The sequence below is a fragment of the Salvelinus namaycush genome, chromosome 10, assembly GCF_016432855.1.
Source record: "Salvelinus namaycush isolate Seneca chromosome 10, SaNama_1.0, whole genome shotgun sequence".
Classification (NCBI taxonomy): Eukaryota; Metazoa; Chordata; class Actinopteri; order Salmoniformes; family Salmonidae; genus Salvelinus; species Salvelinus namaycush.
In genome coordinates this window covers 24,863,573-24,891,261 of record NC_052316.1, presented here as the reverse complement: position 1 = coordinate 24,891,261, position 27,689 = coordinate 24,863,573, and the positions used below count along the sequence as shown (strand labels likewise).

At 42.2% G+C, this 27,689-nt stretch overlaps 1 protein-coding gene across 1 annotated transcript; it reads right to left on the bottom strand.

Annotated features, from left to right (window-relative positions):
* LOC120054497 (calcium-activated potassium channel subunit beta-2-like) lies at positions 1-27,689 on the bottom strand. Its single transcript, XM_039001927.1, has 5 exons — positions 27,623-27,689; positions 7,907-8,026; positions 6,963-7,133; positions 2,357-2,552; positions 1-1,494 (listed from the first exon to the last, which is right to left on the bottom strand). The coding sequence occupies exons 1-5, from the start codon at positions 27,664-27,666 to the stop codon at positions 1,210-1,212; spliced, it is 816 nt and encodes a 271-aa protein (XP_038857855.1). The 5' UTR covers positions 27,667-27,689; the 3' UTR covers positions 1-1,209.

Genomic DNA, 27,689 nt, shown 5'->3' with positions numbered 1-27,689 from the left:
AGTTTATTATGCATCTCTTGAACCTTTTAACTACTTTGACCAACCCAATCACTAAATCCAAACCAGGGAAGTACTGTAATTGCTGAGTTTGCCTTTTAATTTATGAATGCAAGACAAAATTGCATTTACATTGGTTTGCATTAATTGATAAGAAAGCAAGTCAAACAGTCAATAGCGTAGCACATTATAGACATGGATAAACTGCTGATGATTGTGACAGCAAAATAATAACAAACTAATAATAGTGATTATGGAACCAAGAATGAAATATTGGCATTTTTATCTAGTTTGGTCTGAATGTGTTCAATCAATCATCATTCTGTAAATATTTGTGGTAAAACACACCATGACTCGCGTCCATTATGGGTTTGTGCTCCAGGCCCTGAAAACGTAGTTGGCCTCACAGTATGTTTACCCCTTTCAGAGAAAGTCCTGTAGAATTCATTTCTGAAACTCTGAGCAATCTACCACAGTGTTGGGACCTGAAATTAAGGCATTTTGTATTAACCACTTGCCCTGGGAAGTTGCATTGTACTTAAGCGTCCTAGTGACTAACACCTATTGTGATATGTGATTACTGCTACACCATACTGAACTGTTAGCTTGGAATGAAGTCTCTACAGACCCAGGAGTATAACATAGATAGTCAACAGCTTGCTGAGGGGACTGGACTCGTCCCAGCCGCCTGGAGTTGTGTAACCCTCTACCCAACACCAGTACCATGAGGAGCCAAGTTTGGATGTATTTTGGGGAAGGCTTCAACACAGTTGTCTCGGTCAAACTCCCTTGTCGTCACTGCCTTGTCGTCACGCTGTGAATGGATCACCAAAGCTGACTTGGATTCAAGGGCAGATCAGGTCCATTGTTGGCCACTTCTTTAAAGCAATCACCTCGTATGATTGTACCACTTGTAGAGGTGCATAAAAGGGATTCCAGGACAAAATCTGTGTGCCCCAAAGTCATTGAGTTTCACTTGCCTTGCCACAGCTGCCGGGAGCACACATCAGTCATATTGCTTTCCTCAGACGAACCAGAGGAATCATGTGAGGAATATAACCCCCCAGATTCCCTGTCACTCTATCACTCAGCTCTCAGCTCTCTTTAGCGCAAATGGAACACAAAGAGTTTCCGTAAGGTTCCTAGGGAGCGAATGAAGACCAGTGCTGTGCTGCTACTGTAGTCTGGCCCCTGTCCTATGTGCCCTGTCGCTCACCTTTTGATTCTGCCCACCTGTTCACACATTATGGACAGGTACTGGGTGAGCTTCACCATGGCGATGATGATGGTTCCACCAATGAGGGTGCAGGTGGGCCAGAAGAGTGAATGGAACACTGCCACTCGGCCATAGATGCGTGTCAGTAGAGCACTCTCCTGCTGTTCACCTGGGTCCGTGTAACACAACACCTGCTGCTGTGTTTTCAGACGCTCCGAGATGTTCATGATTACGGTGTGCATCGCGTTGTAGTCCTTCCGACATTTGGGCACATAGAAGCACTAAGAGAACAAAGACAGATTCATTACGAGTCTTGGATGAGTTGACTTGAAATTTTACTTCTAGAAATGTTATTCAGCTGCAATGATTTTTCCTCCATTTCCCCTCTCCTCAAGTAATGTGTTGAGGGGAGTCATCTTAAGTTAATGTTGTGCAGATTCACAATTAAATACAGGCCTAATCATTTATCATCAATGAATCATTAATTTACCTAATTATAATTATTTTCATGTGGTGCATTGTGATAAAGTTATTTATTTGTAGTGAATTAGGGTGGATTAAACCATAATGTTCTCATTGTTACACTAATTACATGGTAGATACATATTTTATAGCACTGATTATGTACTTACTATTTATGCTGAATCATTTGATTGCACATTGCTACCACATAATTTGTAAAACCAGGCATATATTACTGTAGCTGAAGCAGGACAGTGAAATAAAGGCTTACTATTAGAAATGTTACGTTTAAGCATGTTGTAACGATCGTCTGTGGTGGAAGAAGGATCGGACCAAAGCGCAGCGTGGTAAGTGTTCATGATGACGTTTAATTCAAACTCAGAACACTAAACAAAACAATAAACGATGGCCAAACGAAACAGTACCGTGTGGCGACAAACACTGACACGGAAGACAAACACCCACCAACCAAAAGACAAAACAGGCTACCTAAATATGGTTCCCAATCAGAGACAATGACAAACACCTGCCTCTGATTGAGAACCATATCAGGCCAAACAACAAACCCAACATAGAAACACAAAACATAGATAACCCACCCAACTCACAGCCTGACCACACTAAAACAAAGAAAATACAAAAGAACTATGGTCAGAACGTGACACATGTCCTCTGTCTCACCTTTGGGTTGGTGTCCTGTGCCTCCTCGTTGTGGGAGAGTCGGACAACCTTCCCAGATGTGTTGAGACTGACAAACACCTGTAGGCACGGGTACTTGGAGCTTTTCCAACACTCTGAGCCGCAGCTGTAGGTACAGTTAATCTCCGCCATGATGGTCGAGTTGAGCACAGTGCAGCTGGATTCCTCCGTCCACACACTACATGACATGGGGTTAGGGGTGGGGGTATGGGTTAGAATTAAATAGTTACTGACCTGCGTATACAGTTGAAGTCGGAAGTTTACATACACCTTAGCCAAATACATTTAAACTCAGTTTTTCACAATTCCTGACATTTAATCCTAGTAAAAATTCTCTGTCTTAGGTCAGTTAGGATCCCCACTTTATTTTAAGAATATGAAATGTCAGAATAATAGTACAGAGAATGATTTATTTCAGCTTTTATTTCTTTCATCACATTCCCAGTGGGTCAGAAGTTTACATACACTCAATTAGTATTTGGTAACATTGTCTTTAAATTGTTTAACTTGCGTCTAACGTTTTGGGTAGCCTTCCACAAGCTTCCCACAATGAGTTGGGTGAATTTTGGCCCATTCCTCCTGACAGAGCTGGTGTAACTGAGTCAGGTTGTAAGGGGTGCGTAACTGGTGGCAGAGAAGTCAGACGCAGGTGAGCAGAACTGGGTAATAACCGGAGCAGTTTAATATACCAAACCACCGGCATCCAGAATAACAACGTATGGGTACAAAACCCGTCGCGCACCAGACAACAATGTGCACAAGCACTTACAACAAACAATTCCGCACAAAGACATGGAGGGAACAGAGGGTTAAATACACAACATGTAATGAGGGAATGAAAACAAGACAAAACAAATGGAAAATGGATCGGCGATGGCTAGAAGACCGGTGACGTTGACCGCCGAACACCGCCCGAACAAGGAGAGGAACCGACTTCGGTAGAAGTCGTGACACAGGTTTGTAGGCCTCCTTGCTCGCACACGCTTTTTCAGTTCTGCTCACACATTTTCTATAGAATTGAGGTCAGGGCTTTGTGATGGCCACTCCAATACCTTGACTTTGTTGTCCTTAAGCCATTTTACCACAGCTTTGGAAGTATGCTTGGGGTCATTGTCCATTTGGAAGACCCATTTGCGACCAAGCTATAACTTCCTGACTGATGTCTTGAGATGTTGCTTCAATATATCCACATAATCTTCTCTCCTCATGATGCCATCTATTTTGTGAAGTGCACCAGGCCCTCCTGTAGCAAAGCATCCCCACAACATGATGCTGCCACCCCCGTGCTTCACGGTTGGGATGGTGTTCTTCAGCTTGCAAGCCTCCCTCTTTTTCCTCATTATGGCCAAACAGTTCTATTTTTGTTTCATCAGACCAGAGGACATTTCTCTAAATGGTACGAGTTGCAAACCGTAGTCTAGCTTTTTTATGGCGGTTTTGGAGCAGTGGCTTCTTCCTTGCTGAGTGGCCTTTCAGGTTATGTCGATATAGGACTCTTTTTACTGTGGATATAGATACTTTTGTACCTGTTTCCTCCAGCATCTTCACAAGGTCCTTTGCTCTTGTTCTGGGATTGATTTGCACTTTTCGCACCGAAGTACGTTCATCTCTAGGAGACAGAACGCATCTCCTTCCTGAGCGGTATGACAGCCGTGTGGTCCCATGGTGTTTATACTTGCGTCCTATTGTTTGTACAGATGAACGTGGCACCTTCAGGAATTTGGAAATTGCTCCCAAGGATGAACCAGACTTGTGGAGGTCTACAATTCTTTTTCTGAGGTCTTGGCTGATTTCTTTTGATTTTCCCATGATGTCAAGCGAAGAGGCACTGAGTTTGAAGGTAGGCCTTGAAATACATCCACAGGTACACCTCCAATTGGCTCAAATTATGTCAATTAGCCTATCAGAAGCTTCTAAAGCCATGACATAATTTACGGGAATTTTCCAAGCTGTTTAAAGGCACAGTCAACTTAGTGTATGTAAACGTCTGACCCACTGGAATTGTGATACAGTGAATTATAAGTGAAATAATCTCTGTAAACAATTGTTGGAGAAATGACTTGTGTCATGCACAAAATAGATGTCCTAACCGACTTGCCAAAACTATAGTTTGTTAACAAGAAATTTGTGGAGTGGTTGAAAAACAAGTTTTAATGATTCCAACCTAAGTGTATGTAAACTTCTGACTTCAACTGTAGCTCTACCCAGGTGCCTTTCCAAATATTGGTGTTTGGATGCCACACAAGATTAGTTCAACATCAAAAACAACTGTATCCAACAACACAATGAATAACATTGGATTTAATGAAAAAGGAGGAATTTTGTAGGAAGTTGCAAGGGACTGCATGATGTGAAGCAGACTGTGAATCAGTTGAATAGTAGAAAAGGGAGAAATGATTGACCACACTAGCAAATAGCAGATTATAGTGATTATCTTTAGCTGAATTCCAAAGTCTCTTAACCTTTTGAATAGCCCAGTATGCTTTATAGTGTATGTATGGATATTTGTAAATGGATCTTAGTAATCCAGCAGCGTGTGTCTCTTTTGAATATCTATGTAACATATTTTGAATAACTTAATTTTCACTTTCTCTTATTGGATGAATGTTGCACTGCCTTTGAAATTGAAAGCCTTTTTCACTGAATCCAAATAGAAAGCTCTGTGGGGAATAGCAGCCGTTTTACATGCTCCTGGCCAATTGTGCTATTTTGTGTTCTTTTGTGCTGATCTTAACTTTTTTTGTACATAATGTTTCCTCTTATCATTTCCTATGATCGAAAAGAGCTTCTGGACATCAGAACAGCGATCACTAACCTCGACTACATCAATGAGTCGGAGGCGAATGACATACTGCTAAATCCCGGACCAGGCTTGGACCAGGCCCGGACCAGGCCCGGACCAGGCTCGGACCAGGCCCGGACCATGCTCGGGATGAGCACTCGAAGAAGGAAGAGGCAGCGTTATAGAGGCCGGCGTGTGGGATACCTGACGAAACTATCCTATGTTTCTCCAAGTCGTGGCTGAACAAGGACATGGAAAATATAAATCGAGTTGTTTTTTCTATACATCGGCAGGACAGAATGGCAGCGTCGGGGAAACTCGACCGTACTATTTACGAGACAGTTTTCATCTATATTTTCCGTAGCAGTCTACCTACCACTACAAACGGATGCTGGCATTACCACACTCAACAAGCTGTATAAGGCCATAAGCAAACAAGAAAATGCTCACCCAGAGGCAGCGCTCCTAGTGGCTGGTGGTTTTATACAGTAGGAAAACTGAAATCCGTCTTACCTCATTTCTACCAGCATGTCACCTGTGCAACTGGAGGCGAAAAACTCAAGATCACCTTTACTCCACACACAGAGACACGTACAAAGTTCTCCCGCACCCTCCATTTGGCAAATCTGACCATTACTTTATCCTCCTGATTCCTGCTTACAAGCAAAAACTCAATCAAGAAGTACCAGTGACGCGCTCAAAGGGAAGTGGTCCGATGAAGTGGATGCTAAGCTACAGGACTGTTTCGCTAGCACAGACTGGAATATTTTCCAGGTTTCATCCGATGGCATTGAGGAGTTTACCACATCAGTCACCAGCTTCATTAATAAGTGCATCGATGAAGTTGTCCCCACAGTGACCGTACGTACATATCCCAACCAGAAGTCTTGGATTACAAGCAACATCCGCACTGAACTAAAGGCTAGAGCTGCCGCTCTCAAGGAGCGGGACACTAATCTGGACTCTTATAAGAAATCTTGCTAAGCCCTCCAACGAACCATCAAAGGAGCAAAATGTCAATACAGGACTAAGATCGAATCTTACTACAATGGATCTGCCACTCGTCGGATGTGGCAGGGCTTGCAAACTATTACGGATTACAAAGGGAAACCCAGCCGCAAGCTGCCCAGGGACGCGAGCCTACCAGATGAGCTAAATGCCTTCTATGCTCGCTTCGAGGCTAGCAACACTGAACCATGCACGAGAGCACCAGCTTCTCCATAGGACTGTGTGATCACGCTCTCCGTAGCTGATGTGGTTAACATTCATAAAGCCGCAGGGCCAGATTGATTGTCAGGACGTGTACTCAGAGCATGTGCTGAGCAGCTGGCAAGTGGCTTCACTGACATTATCAACCTCTCCCTGACCCAGTCTGTAATACCTACATGTTTCAAGCAGACCACCATAGTCCCTGTGCCCAAGAATGCCAAGGTAACCTGTCTAAATGACTATCCCCCCAAAGCACTCACATCTGTAGCCATGAAATGCTTTGAAAGGCTAGTCATGGCTCATATCAACAGCATTTGGAACGCACAGTTTTAGCTCACGAGTATTAGCTCCTGGGGAGGGGCTAATATAGGGGGATTATGAAGATTCCCATGCACTTTACATCATAGCCTGACTGACATTAACACATTTTGGCTAAGTGGTGTGGTTCAGTAACAGTTCAGATGGCATATGAGCCATTATCCTTATAGCAAAAGTAAAATACACATGATGGCACATGATGAGCATCTAACAGCCGATACAAAAGGAAAAACAAACATCAGGACGTTGTGAGTGACTTGGTGAGTGAGCGCACATTACCTGTCTGAGTAGGAGCGCACCATGGTGATGCCCAGCACAAAGTACATCATCACAGAGAAAAGGATCATGCTGAGTCCGAGGAGAATAGCTCTGTCCTCCCCAGCCTTCAGTGCTGTCACTGTCTTCCTCTTGTCTAGCACGTCATACTCCCGAACCTTCTGATAAATAGTCCTGACACATGCATTACAACACACACACACACACACACACACACACACACACACACACACACGCACACACACACACACACACACACACACACACACACACACACACACACACACACACACACACACACACACACACACACACACACACACACACACACACACACACACACACACACACACACACACACACACACACACACCAAGTTAGGGATTACAGACTTGTAAACACACAGTGACAAGTAATTCCACCCCTAAAAGCTATTTTTTAACATTTACCGGGAATGTGTCATGAGGCCATCTGGCTTGATCAAATGGCATTAGCCATATCAATGCATAATCAATAGCATTTTAAGGGTATGTATTTAACGCTCTTCTCTTAGGCATGAACATGTAACGCTTTCAATCAATTATTTTCCACATTTTTCACTTTGATCATGTGATACATTTTCCCTCATGAATAATGTGAATAGTCTAAATGTCATAGCGAATAATACTGATGACTGGTAGACCTATAGATAATGAGATGTCTGGAGGCTAAAATGGTAATAGTTGTTATTGTCCCTTAGATCTTTTGTACGAGAAAGCACTTTCTGTTTTTACAAATACAAACTGACAAGCTTTTCCCTTTTATACACAATTATTGTTGCTGAAAGCTGAGTGCACAAGTTAAGTTTTGTCTGTTATTTGACTTTCAAAAAAATAAACTTTTCACAAGTGCATCATACATCTTTCCCATGATGCTTCGTGTTGTGTAAAATATTAAGGGTACCGTACCTTCTTTCACCTCCTGATCCCTGAGCTCCTTTACTTCCTGTCCAGAGAAACATCCTCCCTGAGGACACTCTGTGCCCACCACCACTCACAGAGGGCGTCACACAGGGCTGCTGAGACCACCTTCCAAGGACAGACACACACACACACACTCAGTGACCCATATGCCCCTCAGTCTTCACACGTCTGTCCTGACAGTGCCACCCCCACAGAGCCTGGTCAGGACACCCCACAGCCAAGTGACAAGAGTTTTCTCACTAAATCAATCCCATTCAACTTCTGCAGAAAGGGAAAGCCACTTTCCCACAGAGTTCAGAGCCACTCGCCATCCACTGGGATAATCACCGTCCACTGGGATAAGTGAAGGTAGAAATAATCCTTGGACTGTTTGAAGAGCTGAAGTTCACAGAGGCGGAGAGGTGGAGCGGGAGCAGCAGCAGCACTTATGCACCTGAGACACACGCATAGCGTTCATGGCACACACGCCTCCCTGTGTGCGTCAAGCCCACTCGTCTGGCACTTCATTTCCTGCCTGTTCATTTGTTATTGACTATTCATAGTCCGAGCTACAGCGGCAGGCTGGTGGAATAATGATGAGGTTTCCAGGCAGAGAGGACCTGCAACAGCATTCATCCCTTCCGACTGTTCAGCAGTAAGAGGCAAGAGGCATTCAAAGCCTCCCTACCCTGTGCCTCCTCCCCAACTTCCCTCTGTTGATTGTCATTGATGGAGAGCCCCCTAGCAACGTAGTTGCACTGGTGTTTTCAGGGAAAATTTCTAACTGCTCGGCATAGTAAGGAAAGTAGTAAGATTGCCCAGCCCCTTTTGGTTGCCTTAGATTAGGAGATTTAAAAAAATACACAAACATCCACTCATTATGTAGATAAGGTTAAAAAATACTTTTGTTTGTGTGTGTGTGCACACATGCGTGTCAGTGTGTGTGTTTGTGTGTCTTGTAACTTAAAGGCATGGGATAAGACTTTGTGGTAAATATTTCATTAACCCCTCCATAGTCCTCTGGGTCTGTCAAAGCACGCATGTACACACATGGGATCTCTGGCTGCATATTTAGGAGAGATAACAGTTCATGTGCCAATGCAAAGTAATGCATTCTGTTTTCAGATGCATGTAATTGTATTTGCCAGAGGTGTGCTCCTGTGGCTGGGTTATTTGTTGACATGTGCAACGACCCTGCTTCCACACTGTGTCAGGGGAATTCAATGTTGTGTGAATTTTCACAATGAAGAGGGGGGTTTAATAAGCCATATTAAATAAGTGTGGACTGAGACTGCTGCAGAATGTGGTGGATGTCACAGATAAGGATGGAGTCCTTTTGTGCATGAAATGTGAAAAATGTACATGTTTCAAGAGTATATTGTTCCAAAGCATATGTCTAAAAGTAAGCTATTGCCAGAACTTTTTGGCCACGTTGTGGGGGAATCGCCAATGTCTATAAAATAGTAGAGCAGACATCTGCAGAGGCAGACGTGGTAGATCTAACTCAAGAGTGGACAGGTTTTACTGGTGATTGACAGTGTAGATTCCTGCTGGTTGGGCTAAAGTCCTTGTAGAGCTCACAGCTAGATTTTCACCGTCTCTCTCGCCTTCATCTGTCTGGCTCAGAACTCTTACATTTACAGAATGTGTAAACTATAAAGCAATCTGCAATATTTATACATGATGATAAACCATTTAACAAATGGGGACTCAAAAGAAAGTAGGCTGTAACTGCTGGGGCTTTTATTACAGATTAGGCCAAATCCACAGTAACGGAATTACGTTTGACTCAGTTTTTTCACTTTTCACTTTAAAATGAATGCCAAACAAACTATTGATTTCAAAGTTGAACAAACCATAGAACTCTATGCACAAGAAATACTTAACAATTTCCACAGAAAATTTACAAAAACTAATTTAATGGAAGAACTATGCAGATGCAAACTTTAGTAACAGAATTACAGTAAAATCTCCCTCAGGTTTTTATGCAAACACATATTCCAAAAACTCTGTTTAAATATCTGCTCTGAATTGAGTGAGATTCACAGATGTCTGAAGAAAGAATGGGGTGTCAGCTATGACATGGCGCCTTGAGTTAAAAAAAAAATTGGTTATTGAACTACAGTAAGTGAAGTGGATTTACATCTGGTAATGGAATTAGAGTAACGGAATTATGGTAGCAGAATTATATAATGGGTCTCTGATCTGTACTACACAGAAATGCATAATAAATAATTAGGGGGTGCTTATATAGTCTTGTTTCGCTGTATGTACAAGTGGGTAACCTGTACAGGTGTGAAATGGAAATGTGTTTTTTGCATGTCCTACTCCCCTCGAGACTCCCTCGGAGAGTGGGGTCACAGCCATGGGATTAGCCATTATCTACGGCAACCCTGGGTGATTAGGGTTAATTGCCTTGCTCAAGGGCAGAATGACAGATTTTTAGCTTGTCGGCTAGGGTATTCGCTCCAGCAACCTTTCGGTTACTGGCACAATGCTTCTAACCCCCAGTCTACCTGCCGCCCTATGGATATGAATAATTATAGATATGAATGTCATTCTCTTCATGTTTCACAAATTTGGACATCACTGTAGACAACAGTGCAGTACAATACAGCACATCAGAGTAGAGTTCAGTAGAGTACTGTACTATACTCTACTTTTCTGTGCTGTATTGTACTGTATTTTACTCTACTACTGTATTGCATTAGACTGTACTCTATTGTGCTCTACTCACTGTACTCTATTGTACTGTGCTATCCAAACTTGTGAAATATACATCTATGATAGGTCCAGATTTGGTCCAGGTTGGTCCGTCTGTGTACGTTAACATCAAGGCCAGGATGGACTGACCCAATTTCAACTACTTTTCTACGTCCATGGACGTCCGGTGTCGGTCGGTGCTCAGTGGGTGAGGATGCTGGTTGCAGTAAATGGAAAGTGAAAGAGAAAAGCAGAGCGAGAGAGAGAGAGAGAGGGGTTGTCCAAACTCTTGGTTTGACCACCAGACAACAAACAGAAAGAAAACAGTTATCAGCTGAATATAACAGTATGCCAGTAGAAGGGAGGACACTAGCGGTTGACCCAACTGTGGTTTTGTAGCCAATTCAGTTGCAGTAATTCCATTACAGATTTTGGGGTAATTCCGTTACCAATTGTTGGTAACGGAATTACGAGTTTTAATTACTTAATTTATAAACAAATTTGATATCAGTAAAATCACTATAACTAATTGGTAGGTCTACCATTGCTTCTTATGTGTGTGAACTTTCATTATCCTCCCTCCTCCTGAGAGAAACATTTGAAGCTATCTTAAAGATAAAGGCACAAGGCAATCTTTTGTAAATGTACAGAAGGTAAAAAATGATCCAAAACGAAATATAAGTGTTGATAATAGTTGGAAAGGGTCTTTATGTCAACATTATTGTGTTTTGATGTATTTCTGATACCGTTTAAGACTTTCTGGTAGATGTTTCTAATACCTCTTTTCCATCTGTTTATCCACAAATCAGTCTTTACTCATGCCACATTTTTTTTATGGAAAATGGTTGAAACATGTATCTATGCCTTCATTTCCCCAAAACATAGATTCTTAGCTTTCATTTGACACCCAATTTGATAGGCTCCTATGAACTTCACATGTTGGTGCTCATGAGTCCTTTTCGATGGAAATACCCATTACACAAAAGCATGGTTGCCAAGCTGGAACTTTGGCCTTCCAGTCACCTTGTAGAAAATGTAATGCCTCACCCTGCATTCTAACCATTTGCAAAGTACTAGCAACATCTGGACTATTGATGCAGTTTTTACTTGCGCATCAATTTTACTGTGGGTTATAAACATCTTTGTTGTACCAGACCAAATGTTCAATATCAATCAATTGTTTTGGCTGTTATGATTCAACAAATTTAAATAGAGGTAATTTATTTAATGAGAATTGGATATAAATATGAAATCGAGAGACATTGTATGTTTATCAAACCTTGGGAATGCTCATGGTTTGTTAACTTTCAAACCAAGCAGTACATGTAATCTTACAGTCTCTACATTCAATAGGGTTCTCTCTAAATAAACACTTATTTAGATGGCTTCACACACTCATCAGGGGATGCCTGGGAGAAGATTCAGGGGGGCGTACCTTTGTGTCACTGTGTCTTTAGCCAAGAAACGTGATAATACTGCCTTCTGGAGCACTGACACATTGAAATGAGAACAGATTATTGCACTATCCTCAACTAACTACGTGCTGGATGTCACCAAGGCCCGCAGATGTGGCACATAGGAGGATCTAGCAATGTGTTTGGGACAGTCCTGCATATGACCTCTGTCTTTATGAAAGTAGGATTGTTCATTAAGAGGGGTTAGTTACATGAGACCAACATACACATTGACAATGTGTACCCACAAGGCAAGTTATATACCTGCTGTTGAGTCAGAGCAAATGTAGAAAACAATGCATCCTGTTTTAAAGGGGCAACCTGTTGCCTCCTAGTATTTCAGCAGTATGATTAGCTGTGTCCATAGTTTCCCATTAGCAAAGCTGACTTCATTAACCCTGTGATCTGCTCACCTCTCATATTTAACACATAATTACATGCCTAATCTTGCATGAAATTATAGAACTAATGACATCATGGAAGGTAAACATAGGACAGCATTGTTGATGAGATTAAAACATAGAGATAAAGCGGTATTGTATCCTATTATTTATTTGTGCCTTCACTTCTTAGATGCTGACAGTATTTTTGGCTACTGTGAAATAGCTCCATCTCTGTTCACAGTAGACCAATTACACTGTAGATGATTTTGAGAAATCACAGACTGATGCTTTATCTTGAGTCTGTGCCTCATGTCATGAAATAGTGACAGAAAATTCAGGAGTCTGGGTAATACGACAGATAAATTACATTAGGGGGATTCACTGGAATGTGCTTGCTCATTCTCTTGTCTGTCTCACTATAGTCTGTCTGTGCACGTGTGCAATATGGGAAGCAGCTTTTTTAATGTGTTCTACAGAGAAGGATCAATTCAAAGAAGCTGTGACACTAGTACTACGTTTAATTTACATGCTTGTGGTGCGTCATGCTCTCTTCACTAGTTTTACACAATAATGAAACAAACCTAGTCCTGTCTGCATGTATTCATTTACTGTCATCATCAGGCAATTATAATTATATTTTAATGGGAGCATTTTTCAGGTCTATTACTCTAATTAGAATTTAATTATGGAAACTTTGTCCACCGCTGGTCATCTGGGGAGGCTGATGGCTGCAGAGTGAACAAGAGCACCCATCAGCTCTGCTGTCTGGGACACATAGGGAAACACAGGTGCCACCACACACATGACCAAGGTGTGTTTTACAACCCTGATTTAAGAGGCCTACCAGGAGGCATCAGCCAGAGCCCACTATCAATGACTCAGGGGGGTGTCACAGTAAAACAGGACAGTGCTTCAAGACAGCGGATGGTGCTGACATGCAGGCGGCCGCACATACTAGCCATTCCGCTGTGTTAAGCCTTAAGATCATGTGGAAAAACCATGTTGTTCATTCAGAAAGGTCAGCTGGGTGAAACTCCTCCAGAGCTTTCTGAACAACACTCCCTGGACACCATCATGCCTCGCACAGTGACTTTCAGATTTGTCCTTAAATGAACACCTTAAATGCGCAGTACAGTCAAATATGTGATTTTTCTGCGTTTTATATATATTTCCATACTGAGGTTGGAATAATACTGTGAAATTGTGAAAATGATGATAATGCCCTTTTAGTGTAAGAGCTGTTTGAAAAGACCGCCTGAAATTCATACCTGTTGTGGTGGGATGGAGTTTTGACCAGTTAATAGACCAATAAGAAACAGAGTTACAAACTTCTCTGCCAATAACAGCTAGTTTTCAATTTCCCCCTTCCCACTCAACCACTCCCAGACAGTCCTAGCAAAATTATTGCTTGAGAAGTTTATCTTGCTAAGAAGCAATATTTGTTTTTTCTTGACCATTCTAATTAAAAACAATCACAGTAAGGTACTTAATTGTTACCAAGAAAGAAGATCTCCCAGACATGTCTTCTGTACAACACCAACAAATGTCTCTTTTGGGCTTTACTTTCCTTTAGCTAATTTTGGAGACTTAAACATATCTCCCATAGTGTCCTCAGCAGAACTCAAAGTGCCTCCAAAGTGCATGAGTCATGCAGTGAATTTAAAGTGTACCAACGGCCAGACTTGTACCATTTAAGCAAAAGAACCGAACATGGGGAACCCTGAGAATGTTTTATGGCTTACAATAAAGCTGTTTTCTGGGAAATTGAGGGAGGTTTCTCCATGCCCTCTCTCATCTTTCTGCATTTAGAGCCAGTTGTTTACATCTAAAAGCCCCATGTCACCTTGCAGTTCTTTCCAGCTTGGCCAAGGCATTGCACCTGCAAAATGCCTCTAATTAAGCATTAACTTCCACAAAGAGAGACTTTAATGTGCTCATGAATAAAAATAAATCCACAATGCTTAAATATTAATAAGCATTACCCTGGGTCCACCTAAACTACAGTAGGTCTGCTTGCCTGTTATTGCACGAGGGGCCAGTTTGGACTAAGAGATTACTCTCTCAATGTTTACATTTTTCTTACAGTAATGGCTTGAATCCAGTATGGGATTTTCCCTCTCAGATAGCCAGTTTGTCAAGTTCAAAGTGTTGTGTGAGGGAGTGTGTTTGAATGGCAGGTTCTATACTATCTTTGGTCTGTACATTGGGGCATATTTTTACTTCTTGTGATTTAGGAATAGCAGGCTGTGGTGATGTCATGATGATTGTAATTGTGTGTTTTTTGCTCTGAGGCATCTTCAAAAGATCCTTCTATTCCTTCTGTCATTTTGATATCAATCATTCTCCATTAGAGACAAATCTGTAAGACATGAATTAAACATAACATAATAGCATGAGGACTTACAGTATGCGACAAGAAGTAACAATTCAAATCAAATGGAATTTTATTTCTCACATGCGCCGAATACAACAGGTTGTGTACAACAGGAATACAACCTTACTGTGAAATGCTTACTTACAAGTCCTTAACCAACAATGCAGTTTGAAGAAAATAGAGTTAAGGAAATATTTACTAAATAAACTAAAGTAAGAAATTAAAACTAAAATGTAAAAAAGTAACACAATTAAATAACAATAATGAGGCTATATACAGGGGGTACCGGTACCGAGTCAATGTGTGGGGGTACAGGGTAGGGGGGGTAAAGTGACTATGCATAGACAATAAACAGCGAGTAGCACTACCCTCTGTAGCGTCTTACGGTCAGATGCCAAGCAGTTGTCATACCAGGCGGTGATGCAACCGATCAGGATGCTCTCGAATGTGCAGCTGTAGAACTTTTTGAGGATCTCGGGATCCATGCCAAATCTTTTCAGTCTCCTGAGGGGGAAAAGGTGTTGTCCTGCCCTCTTGACGTCTTTCTTGGTGTGTTTGGACCACCCTGCCAGCTTAGTGGAGTCTGCCACTAGCATAGTCAGTGTAGTCAGCTCAGCTATCCCCATAGAGAGCGTGTCTGTGCCTCAATCTAGGTTGGGCAAAACTAAACATGGCGGTGTTCGCCTTAGCAATCTCACTGGAATAAAGACCTCCATTCCTGTCATTATTGAAAGAGATTTTGATATCACATCTCAAAATAGGGCTACTTAATGTTAGATCCCTCACTTCCAAGACAGTTTTAGTCAATGAACTAATCACTGATCATAATCTTGATGTGATTGGCCTGATTGAAACATGGCTTAAGCCTGATTAATTTACTGTGTTAAATGAGGCCTCTCCTCCTGGTTACACTAGTGACCATATACCCTGCGCATCCCGTAAGGCAGAGGTGTTGCTAACATTTACGATAGCAAATTTCAATTTACAAAAGAAAATTGCAGCGATTTTGTCTTTTGAGCTTCTAGTCATGAAATCTCTGCAGCCTATTCAATAACTTTTTATAGCTACTGTTTACAGGCCTCCCTGGCCGTATACAGTGTTCCTCACTGAGTTCCCTGAATTCCTATCGGATCTTGTAGTCATGGCAGATAATATTCTAATTTTTGGTGACTTTAATATTCACATGGAAAAGTCCACACACACACTCCAAAAGGCTTTCGGAGCCATCATCGACTCAGTGGGTTTGTCATACATGTCTCCGGACCTACTCACTGCCACAGTCATACTCTGGACCTAGTTTTGTCCTGTGGAATAAATATTGTGGATCTTAATGTTTTTCCTCATAATCCTGGACTATCGGACCACAATTTTATTACGTTTTCAATCGCAACAAATAATCTGCTCAGGCCCCAACCAAGGATCATCAAAAGCAGTGCTATAAATTCTCAGACAAGCCAAAGATTCCTAGATGCCCTTCCAGACTCCCTCCACCTACCCAAGGACGTCAGAGTACAAAAATCGGTTAACCACCTAACTGAGGAACTAAATTTAACCTTGCGTAATACCCTAGATGCAGTCGCACCCCTAAAAACAAAAAACATTTGTCATGAGAAACTAGCTCCCTGGTATACAGAAAATACCCAAGCCCTGAAGCAAGCTTCCAGAAAATTGGAATGGAAATAGCGTTACACCGAACTGGAAGTCTTCCAACTAGTTTGGAAAGACAGTACCGTGCAGTATCGAAGAGCCCTCACTACTGCACGATCATCCTATTTTTCTAACTTAATTGAGGAGAATAAGAACAATCCAAAATAAATGTTTGATACTGTTGCAAAGCTAACTAAAAAGCAGCATTCCCCAAGAGAGGATGGCTTTCACTTCAGCAGTGATAAATTCATGAACTTCTTGACGAAAAGATCATTAGAAAGCAAATTACGGACTCCTCTTTAAATCTGCGTATTTCTCCAAAGCTCAGTTGTCTTGAGTCTGCACAACAATGCCAGGACCTAGGATCAAGGGAGACACTCAAGTGTTTTAATACTATATCTCTTGACACATTGATGAAAATAGTCTTGGCCTATAAACCTTCAAGCTACATACTGGACCCTATTCCAACTAAACTACTGAAAGAGCTACTTCCTGTGCTTGGCCCTCCTATGTTGAACATAATAAATTGCTCCCTATCCACTGGATGTGTACCAAACTCACTAAAAGTGGCAGTAATAAAGCCTCTCTTGAAAAAGCCAAACCTTGACCCAGAAAATATGAAAAACTATCGGCCTATATCGAATCTCCCATTCCTCTCAAAACATTTTGAAAAAGCTGTTGCGCAGCAACTCACTGCCTTCCTGAAGACAAACAATGCATAAGAAATGCTTCAGTCTGGTTTTAGACCCCATTATAGCATTGAGACTGCACTCGTGAAGGTGGTAGATTACCTTTTAATGGCGTCAGACAAAGGCTCTGCATCTGTCCTCTTGCTCCTAGACCTTAGTGCTGCTTTTGATACCATCGATCCCCACATTCTTTTGGAGAAATCGGAAATCCAGATTGGTCTACACTGACAAGTTCTGGCCTGGTTTAGATCTTATCTGTCAGAAAAATATCAGTTTGTCTCTGTGGATGGTTTGTCTTCTGACCATCCACAGGTTCCTCAAGGTTCCGTTTTAGGACCATTATTGTTTTCACTATATATTTTACCTCTAGGTGATGTCATTCGGAAACATAATGTTAACTTTCACTGCTATGCGGACGATACACAGCTGTACATTTTGATGAAACATGGTGAAGCCACAAAATTGCTCTCTCTGGAAGCCTGTGTTTCAGACATAAGGAAGTAGATGGCGGCAATTTTTTTACTTTAAAAAAAGATTTTACTTTTAAAAGAGATGCAAGTTCTAGGTCCCAAGAAACAAAGAGATCTTCTGTTGGATCTAACAATTAATCTTGATGGTTGTACAGTCATCTCAAATAAATCTGTGAAGGACCTCAGCATTACTCTGGACCCTGATCTCTCTTTTGACGAACGTATCAAGAATATCTCAAGGACAGCTTTTTTCCATCTTTGTAACATTGCAAAAATCAGAAACTTTCTGTCCAAAAATGATGCAGAAAAATGTATCCATGCTTTTGTCACTTCTAGATTAGACTACTGCAATGCTCTACTTTCCGGCTACCCGGATAAAGAACTAAATAAACTTCAGTTAGTGCTAAACACGGCTGCTAGAATCTTGACTAGAACCCCAAAATTTGATCATATTACTCCAGTGCTAGCCTTTCTACACTGGCTTCCTGTTAAGGCTATGGCTGATTTCAAGGTTTTACTGCTAACCTACAAAGCATTACATGGGCTTGCTCCTACCTATCTTTCTGATTTGGTCCTGCCTTACATACCTACACGTACGCTACGGTCACAAGACACAGGCCTCCTTACTGTCCCTAGAATTTCTAAGCAAACAGCTGGAGGCAGGGCTTTCTCCTATAGAGCTCAATTTTTATGGAATGGTCTGCCTATCCATGTGAGAGACGTAGACTCAGTCTCTACCTTTAAGTCTTTATTGAAGACTCATCTCTTCAATAGGTCCTATGATTGAGTGTAGTCTGGCCCCGGAGTGTGAAGGTGAACGGAAAGGCACTAGAGCGATGAACCGCCGTTGCTGTATCTGCCTGGCTGGTTCCCCTCTCTCCACTGGGGTTCTCTGCCTCTAACCCTATTACAGGGGCTGAGTCACTGGCTTACTGGTGCTCTTCCATGCCGTCCCTAGGAGGGGTGCGTCACTTGTGTGGGTTGAGTCACTGAAGCGATCTTCCTGTCCGGGTTGGCGCCCCCCTCGGGTTTGTGCTGTGGGGGAGATATTCATGGTCTATACTCTGCCTTGTCTCAGGGTAGTAGGTTGGTGGTTGAAGATATCCCTCTAGTGGTGTGGAGGCTGTGCTTTGGCAAAGTGGGTGGGGTTATATCCTGCCTGTTTGTCCCTGTCCTGGGGTATCGTCGGACAGGGCCACGGTGTCTCCCGACCCCTCCTATCTCAGCCTCCAGTATTTATGCTGCAATAGTTTATGTGTCAGGGGGCTATTTCTCCTGTCTTATCCGGTGTCCTGTGTGACTTTAAGTATGCTCCCTCTAATTCTCACTCTCTCTTTTTCTCTCTTTCTCCTTCTCTCTCTTTCTCTCTTCTCTCGGAGGACCTGAGCCCTAGGACCATGCCTCAAGATTACCTGGCTCCTTGGTCATGCTGCTGCTCCAGTTTCAACTGTTCTGCCTGTGGCTATGGAACCCTGACCTGTTCACTGGACGTGCAACCTTGTCCCGGACTCTCTCTCTACCGCACCTGCTGTCTCTAACTCTGAATGATCGGCTATGAAAAGCCAACTGACATTTACTCCTGAGGTGCTGACCTGTTGCACCCTCTACAGCCACTGTGATTATTATTGTCTGACCCTGCCGGTCACCAATGAAAGTTTGAACATCTTGGCCATGTTCTGTTATAATCTCCACCCGGCCCAGCCAGAAGAGGACTGGGCACCCCTCAGAGCCTGGTTCCTCTCTAGGTTTCTTCCTTGGTTTTGGCCTTTCTAGGGAGTTTTTCCTAGCCACCATGCCTTTACATCTGCATTGCTTGCTGTTTGGTGTTTTAGGCTGGGTTTCTGTACGGCACTTTGTGACATCAGCTGATGTAAAAAGGGCTTTATAAATAAATTTGATTGATTGATGATAGTTTATTGGTAATATGGAAACCAAGGAACTTGAAACTCAACACAGTCCATTACATCACCGGATCCAGTTGCAGAGGGATGTGTTTAGTCCTAGAGTCCTCAGCTTAGTGATGAGCTTTGTGGGCACTATGGTGTTGAATGCTGAGCTGTAGTCAATGAACAGCATTCTCACATAGTGTGGTGTGAGATTGAGATTGTGTCACCTGTGGATCTGTTGGGGTGGTATACGAATTGGAGTTGGTCTAGGGTTTCCTAGTTGATGGTGTTAATGTTAGTCATGACCAGCCTTTCAAAGCACCTCATGGCTAACGAAGTGAGTGCTACGGAGCAGTAGTCATTTAGGCAGGTTACCTTCGCTTTCTTGGGCACAGGGACTATGGTGGTCTGCTTGAAACATGTAGGTATTACAGACTCGGTCAGGGAGAGGTTGAAAATGTTAGTGAAGTCCCTTGCCAGTTGTTCCACGCATCCTCTGAGTACACGTCCTGGTAATCCGTCTGGCCCCATGGCCTTGTGAATGTTGACCTGTTTAAAGGTCTTGCTCACATTGGCTATGGAGAGCATGATCACACAGTCGTCTGGAACAGCTGGTGCTCTCATGCATGCTTCAGTGTTGCTTGCCTTGAAGCGAGTATAAAAGGCATATAGCCCATCTGGTAGGCTTGCGTCACTGGGCAGCTTGCAGCTGAGTTTCCCTTTGTAGTCTGTAATAGTTTGCAAGACCTGCCACATCCGACGAGCGTCAGAGCCGGGGGGGTAGTAGGATTCAATCTTAGTCTTCTATTGACGCTTTGCCTGTTTGATGGTTTGTCTGAGGGCATAGCGGGATTTCTTATAAGTGTCCGAATTAGTGGCCTGCTCCTTGAAAGCGGCAGCTCTAGCCTTTAGTTCGGTGCGAATGTTGCCTGTAATCCATGGCTTCTGGTTGGGATATGTACGTATGGTCACTGTGGGGACGACGTCGTCGATGCACTTATTGATGAAGCCGGTGACTGAGGTGGTATACTCCTCAATGCCATCGGATAAATCCCAGAACATATTCCAGTCTGTGCTAGAAAAATATTCCTGTAGCATAGCATCTACGTCATCTGACCACTTCCGTATTGAGCGAGTCACTGGTACTTCCTGCTTTAGCTTTTGTTTGTAAGCAGGAATCAGGAGGATAGAATTATGGTCAGATTTTCCAAATGGAGGGTGAGGGAGAACTTTGTACGTGTCTCTGTGTGCGGAGTAAAGGTGATCAAGAGTTTTTTCCCCTCTGGTTGCACATGTGACATGCTGGTAGAAAGTAGGCCACTAGGAAAGCCGCTTCTGGATGAGCATTTTCTTGTTTGCTTATGGCCTTATACAGCTCGTTGAGTGCGATCTTAGTGCAAGCATCGGTTTGTGGTGGTAAATAGACGGCTACGAAAAATATTGCGCACCAGCCATCACGCACCAGCTGTTATTGACAAATAGACACACACCCCCACCCCTCGTCTTACCAGACGTAGCTGTTCTGTCCTGCCGATGCATGGAAAACTCAGCCAACTGTATATTATCCGAGTCGTCATTTAGCCACGACTCAGTGAAACGTAAGATATTACAGTTTTTAATGTCCTGTTGGCAGGATAGTCTCGAATGGAGCTCATCCAGTTCATTCTCCAGTGATTGCACGTTGGGTAATAGAACAGATGGTAGAGGCAGGTTACTCACTCGCCGACTAATTCTCACAAGGCACCCCGATCTCTGCCCCCTGTATTTCCCTATTTTCTTCATGTGAATGACGGGGATTTGGGCCTTGTCTGGGAGCAACATTATATCCTTCGCGTCAGACTCATTAAATAAAAAATCTTCATCCAGTTCGAGGTGAGTAATCACTGTTCTGATATCCAGAAGCTCTTTTCGGTCATAAGAGGCGGTAGCATCAACATTATGTACAAAATAAGTTACAAACTATGCGAAAAAACACAAAATAGCACAATTGGTTAGGAGCTCTTAAAACGGCAGCCATCCCCTCCGGTGCCAATCTTTATGCTTGCTTGCATTTATTATAGTAAGAAATCATGGTAAGAAATGTAGTTGTTTTTGGAATGAAGTTTATACACTATTATTTTTGTTATGAGGCAAATAGAGTGAATAAAGATCACATCACATAGCATCTGTTTATATCAAGAAGGGATGTTGTTAATTTAAGACTATTAGGACTCTGCTTTTTATGGGAGAATACATAAAGCTCAAATTAACTCTTCATATATTTTTTATTTCATTTTTGGGGCATCACATACTGTAGGATATCATAGCCCAGACAGTAGATGTTCAACACATTTTCTAAAATATTTGGGTCAAACAGGACACTGTTAAAGTAGAAGACAATAAACACATGTAACTTCTCCATATACACTGGACCATCCATGCTTGGTGATTCTACACAGAGATTATATTCTATAATGTTAACTTAATTTATATTTTTTAAGTGCATATCCTTGTTTGTTTCAATGTTGATAAAAGTACACAATCACTCCCAATTTACAATCATGTGACATCATGAGACTAAAACACAAGTAGGTTCCCATTGATCATGGTTGGTCTTTTGGGACCATTCGTAAGCACCTGGCTATAACAGGAACAGGAGTTAACATGTTGGAGTAAATATTAAACAAAGAAACCTTTGAACAGTCCAACAGCATGATCACTCCATTAATAAATGCATCACGAAAGACACACCTGCTGAAAGAATGAGTGTGGTCAATGTAAGCAATGTCATTGTAAATATTTGTCTGAGGGTGAGTGCACTCAGGTGACTCGGGCTCTTCGTGGTAAAGCCCTGTCTGTTCTGTTTCATCAAGCTTTCAGCTTTTTATAACCATGCAGTAGAAGTGTAGCCAGACTGAGGGTAGCCCTAACCCTACCCTGAGTATAGAAACAGCTTGAATCTCACCTTTGGTCCAAAGAGGGAAGAGGGAGTCAGAGTCAGGGGTCAGTGTTTCTGTTGAGTTATCCAACATGGCCGCTCGCTACACTACCACTGGGACTTCCCATGCAGTGTCTGCCAGGATATTATTTGACAGCGACTGGCAACAAGATTTACACACCACTCTTGTGAATGCAGTCTGAGCATTTGTCAATATTGTTGTGAGTGGAGAGAGGTGGCGCCCGGCAGCAGCCATCAATTGGTGAATGTTGTGGTGTTCCTCAGGCAATGCCTCAAGGCAGGAATTCACTCTGCAGGCTGTTAATAACACTCATTCAGGCCCATTTACAGAGGCCCCGCTGCAGCAACAAGGTAATGACACTCCAACAATGACCTTATATCACGACTGGGACAATAATATGCATCCTGAAAGCCTCATATCCCTCACTATTTCTACTACATTCTGAAGCACAATTGCCTCTGTCTCAACTGTCCTTGTCAACTGGTTTGCTATTGAGGCAAAGGTTGAATGAACGATATTTTTTTTTTATAGCGCCCTAAAGCAAATTAGCAACATGAATAATACGTCTCTTGGAAAAGTTTGGTTGATTTAGTTCTGAACTGCAGCTCTTTGTTTTTGCTTGTCAGAAGTTCGTAATGACTGATTCACAGTAATTTGCAGAGTCTCTCAGGAATTAGCCAATTATACCATCCTCTATTTCCCATTAGTCATACAGCACTTATAGTAAATACTAAACACAGGTAGAACACAAACAAACCATCCCATCACCTTCTCTGCACCTTCTCATCACCATCTCTTCTTTTATGACCATGTATATTGTTTTATATTTGGAAGTAACTGCTTTTTCGGTTTGTCCCTAGATATTTCTCCTCCCACTCAGCCATTCTCAGAATCTCTATCATTAAAAGCACCATCCACCAATTAATAAACTCTCTGAGCTCCACAGCAGTAATCTACTCCACTCTGTCTTTTGTCACAAAATCTATTTGATATAGTTCAGTATTTACACAAAAAGTTTTTTCTCCTGTATTACCCAAGAAAAGTTTGACTCAAATCACTACCCCAATCCCTCAAACAGTGGCAATCAGAATTACGGAAAGATGCCACAGTATCTTGCGTAGATTCCAGGAAAAATGCAGAATAAATGCATGAATTAATGGTTTGTTGAATGAGTGTGTGAACGAATGCATAAATGAATGATTGTATCTAATAATACTATGTATACCCTTTCACAAAAGCTGTATCAGATAGCGTGATATTATAGGGTTTCATTGGTGATTGATGTTATTTTAAATAGATCTTCACCTCTTTTAAAAAGGTCACTGGCAACATGTGCCTTTCTGTAATACCATTGGGCCATGGCGGCATGACTCTGTGGGCAAATACTCAAATGGTCTGCATGTTGGACAGGAATTCCCCTCATAGCAGAGCCAAACCACAGCATGGCGGGCGGCAGCTGACTCTTAACAGTGCAGGGTGTATACTGTGGAGAATGCACTTATTTCTTTGCCAAAAGGTCTGTCAGGAGACCAAGACACCCCTCTGTGTAACACAAGAACAACAAATAACCCACCAGCACTTGTCGCTTTGATATATAAAACCCAGGGCTTTCCGAGAAGACATTGAGCATCAGGTGGCACACAGAATGCACACTGCACAGACAGGTGTTGTCATATGCTAAAACTGTGTGGCTATCATAGTAGACATGTTCATCACCCGACACATTATGCCCATCAGAGAAAACCCATGATGTTCCTCCCTCAAGAGGCAGAAAAGATTTGGCATGGGCCCTCAGATCCTCAAAAAGTTATACAGCTGCACCATTGAGAGCATCTTGACTGGCTGCATCACCGCTTGGTATGGCAATTGCTTGGCATCCGACCGTAAGGCGCTACAGAGGGTAGTGCGTACTGGGCCGAGCTCCCTGCCATCCAGGACCTCTATACCAGGCGGTGTCAGAGGAAGTCCCCAAAAAATGTTAAAGACTCCAGCCAACCAAGTCAGACTGTTTTCTCTGCTCCTGCACTGCAAGCGGTACCGGAGCGCCAAGTCTGGGACCAAAAGGCTCCTGAACAGCTTTTACCCACAAGCCATAAAACTGCTGTACAGTTAATAAGATGGCTACCCGGACTCTTTGCATTGACCCCCTTTTTTTTGCACTAACTCTTTTGGACTGACTTTATGCACACTCACTGTACTCTACCCACACATTCACACATACTACAATGACACACACACTCACACAGACACACTTTCCCACTCTTTCTCGCTTTTCACATGCGCTACTCTGTTTATTGTCTATCCTGATTGGCTAGTCACTTTTACCCCTACCTACATGTACATATTACCTCAACTACCTCGTACCCCTGCACAATGACTCGGTGCCAGTACTCCTTGTATATAGCCTCGTTATTGTTATTTTGTGTTACTATTTCCTTTTGTTATTTAGCACATTTTTCTTACTTTTTAACTCTGCATTGTTGGGAAAGGGCTCTTAAGTAAGCATTTCACGGTGAAGTCTACACCTGTTGTATTTGGGGCATGTGACAAATAAAATTTGATTTGAATTGATGTCATTGACTGTTTCTGGAGTGCTATTTCTGTCTGCTGGCTGTGCAGTTGGCACATGGCACAGGCACAGGCACCTGACTGTTTACTCAGAATGGCCTTGAGACAATCTTCTTTCCTTTGTGTTATACGTTAAATAACATACCTTTTTAAGCTATTTGATAAATGAACTGTACCTAATAGTAACAGTGAAGACAGTATAGACAGCTGTATTGCATATCGGGGACATATGAAGCAGCCCTGCTGTGTAGTTGCGCTCCTTGGACTGCTCTTGTACAGGCATACACATGTTTTTTATTGCATGTATTATTTATAATTTTTCATTAAAAGTGATAACATCTTTGGATTTTTATCAAGAATCCTTAAGAGAAGGATAACTTGGCTTTGAAAAAAAGAGGTCGTAGTTTGACCATTACTGTATCTATTCACCAGCAGGCTTTTACTAAATTTGTATATCATTTACTCCTCACATGACTGAATATAATTGAGCTACAGTACCAACCCCAGACGAACAAATCCATTCAGAATCAGTTTAGAGTAAGAGGCAGGCAGGCAGGAGGCATTACCTCGTCTATAGGCTATATTTGCCTGAAGCATTAATTTCCCCGGCTGGAGTGACAGAATGGAGCGTTAATGATGTCTGTGGTGAGAGTGCTGGCGTCTCCCCCGCGTACTAAGTGCTAATGGGCTGTGCCGCTCTGGATATCTGGGCAGACTGTGCAGTAATGCCACGTTTAAAACACCTGGGAACTCAGTGCATTCAAGACAATTGTGAACTCAGAAAAAAAGAGCGCCGACTGGGAAAATTGTTTTGAATGGTCATCCAACTCGGAATTCTAAGTCGGAAACTAGGTCATCTTTCTAGAATTCTCCGACCTGAAGATCACTGACGTCATGATTAGATCTAGTTTTTTCCCGAGTTCCCAGTTGTCTTGAACGCACCATAAGAGGACTGAAAATAGAGCCACAGCTGCACCTGGCGGATCGCTGTCATTCTAAAGGTCAGCGAGTGACTTCACTCTGGGTCAGGAGGTCAAGTCAGCGTCTTACAATGACAGACCAGAGGAGAGGAGGCACCTTCAAAGTGTTCTTTAAGTCTAATTAACGATGAAGAGGAATCCTAAATGTGAGGGTAAAAAGTGGAAAATAGTATCTCTTTCATATCTCCAGGCTGTTAACATTTTGCATGGATGCACATAACGGCATTTATACTTTCTCTCTCTCTGCCTCCTTTCAAGCAATCAAACAAACTCACATAATGACAGTGAAATATGGCATTGCCAATTGATGGAAAAGCAGCAACAACAAGAATACATCATACAACACTGGGCTGATGGAAGGCAAACCAGTTACATGTCTATCAGTGATTCAATTAACAGTTTAAGAGAGTTTTCATCTATCTATCTAGTCCCCCAAAGCAGTTGGAGACGGCAGTTGAAACAGTGTTTTGTTTTGGTGCTAAGACTTTGTCAGGTCCTACCTTTAGGCGTCCAGATTTTGCTGCAAATTTCTCTTATTGATAATCCCATACCAAGCTGAGGACAGGAGAGACTGTCAGCAGTTGTTTTAACTTTTCTGCAGATGTCCTATTGTTGAAGCCAGTTTCTGTGGTAGGCTATTAGTGACATAGTCCTGCTAACCCCTGTTGTAAGCCTGTGTGCTCAAAATGTTTCACATACCTTACAGAGCCATACGAGTGACAGGCACAATGGACTATCCCTTGCTCATGCTTAAAAGTATTTGGTGTGTGTGTGAGAAAGAGAGAGAGAGTCTGTGTCTTTAGAGTGGATATCTGGCGGAAGGAATGTCGTCTGAATATTGTCTCTTCAAGATTTTATATTTTGGACTTCTAGTTTGGATCTTTTGTCAGGAATCTGTTTAATATTAATAAACACGTTTTCACTGCAGAAATTTAGATTTAGTCATACATTATAAAACAGAGATAGCTTCGAAAATATATCTAATTACAAGCGTATTTAAGCAATCCCAAACGTTCTAACTTCCTACTGTACCCACTGAACGGGGTATACTGTGAGGTGCATAAACACAGTGCCATGTACGATGTGAGGATGCTTACACTCATTCCTCTACTGCCATCTAGTGTTAGAAGTACACCAATGCAATCGTGAGTTACAGGAGACAGTACAATTGTGCTCCAGGAAGGACACTGTTCTGGAACTGAACATCAACATGAACCCAGATTCATAAGTGGCTGTATGTCAGGTATATATGATTGGAGTCTCAAAACTACTTGTTTTTTGTCTACACTCCTAAAATCAGTCTTGTTGATGATCTATTGTAAAATAGATCTAAATATCAATGGGACTCCCTGCTAAAATAAAGGTTAAATAAAAGATAGAAAAAGTCCTACATGAAATTGTGATTACACAATGGAAGTTACAGTGTAACTTCTACATTCCTCATCATGTTTGTCCTCATTGTTAATCTATTAGTACCCTCTTGTTAAGCACTGATCTAGAGTAATAGCATAGGACAGCTAGACTGAACAAAAGTTAATGAACAGGAGCCACAATCACAGATAAAGTCTATGGGTAGTCATTTCTTCAAAAGCTGAAAGGCTAAATAGAGAAAGAAAGACATAAGCTCACCCCACTCTCCCTTGGTGTCGTCTGGCGTAACTGTCTTGTTTCATGGCGTTGTACTCTGGCAGGGCCT

Coding starts and splice junctions, on each gene's coding strand:
- LOC120054497 (XM_039001927.1), bottom strand. CDS start 27,666: ATGAAACAAGACAGTTACGCCAGACGACACCAAGGGAGAGTGGG. Junction 2,553..6,962: donor GTGCGCTCCTACTCAGACAG/GTAATGTGCGCT, acceptor CATGTCATGTAG/TGTGTGGACGGAGGAATCCA. Junction 1,495..2,356: donor CACAGGACACCAACCCAAAG/GTGAGACAGAGG, acceptor TTGTTCTCTTAG/TGCTTCTATGTGCCCAAATG.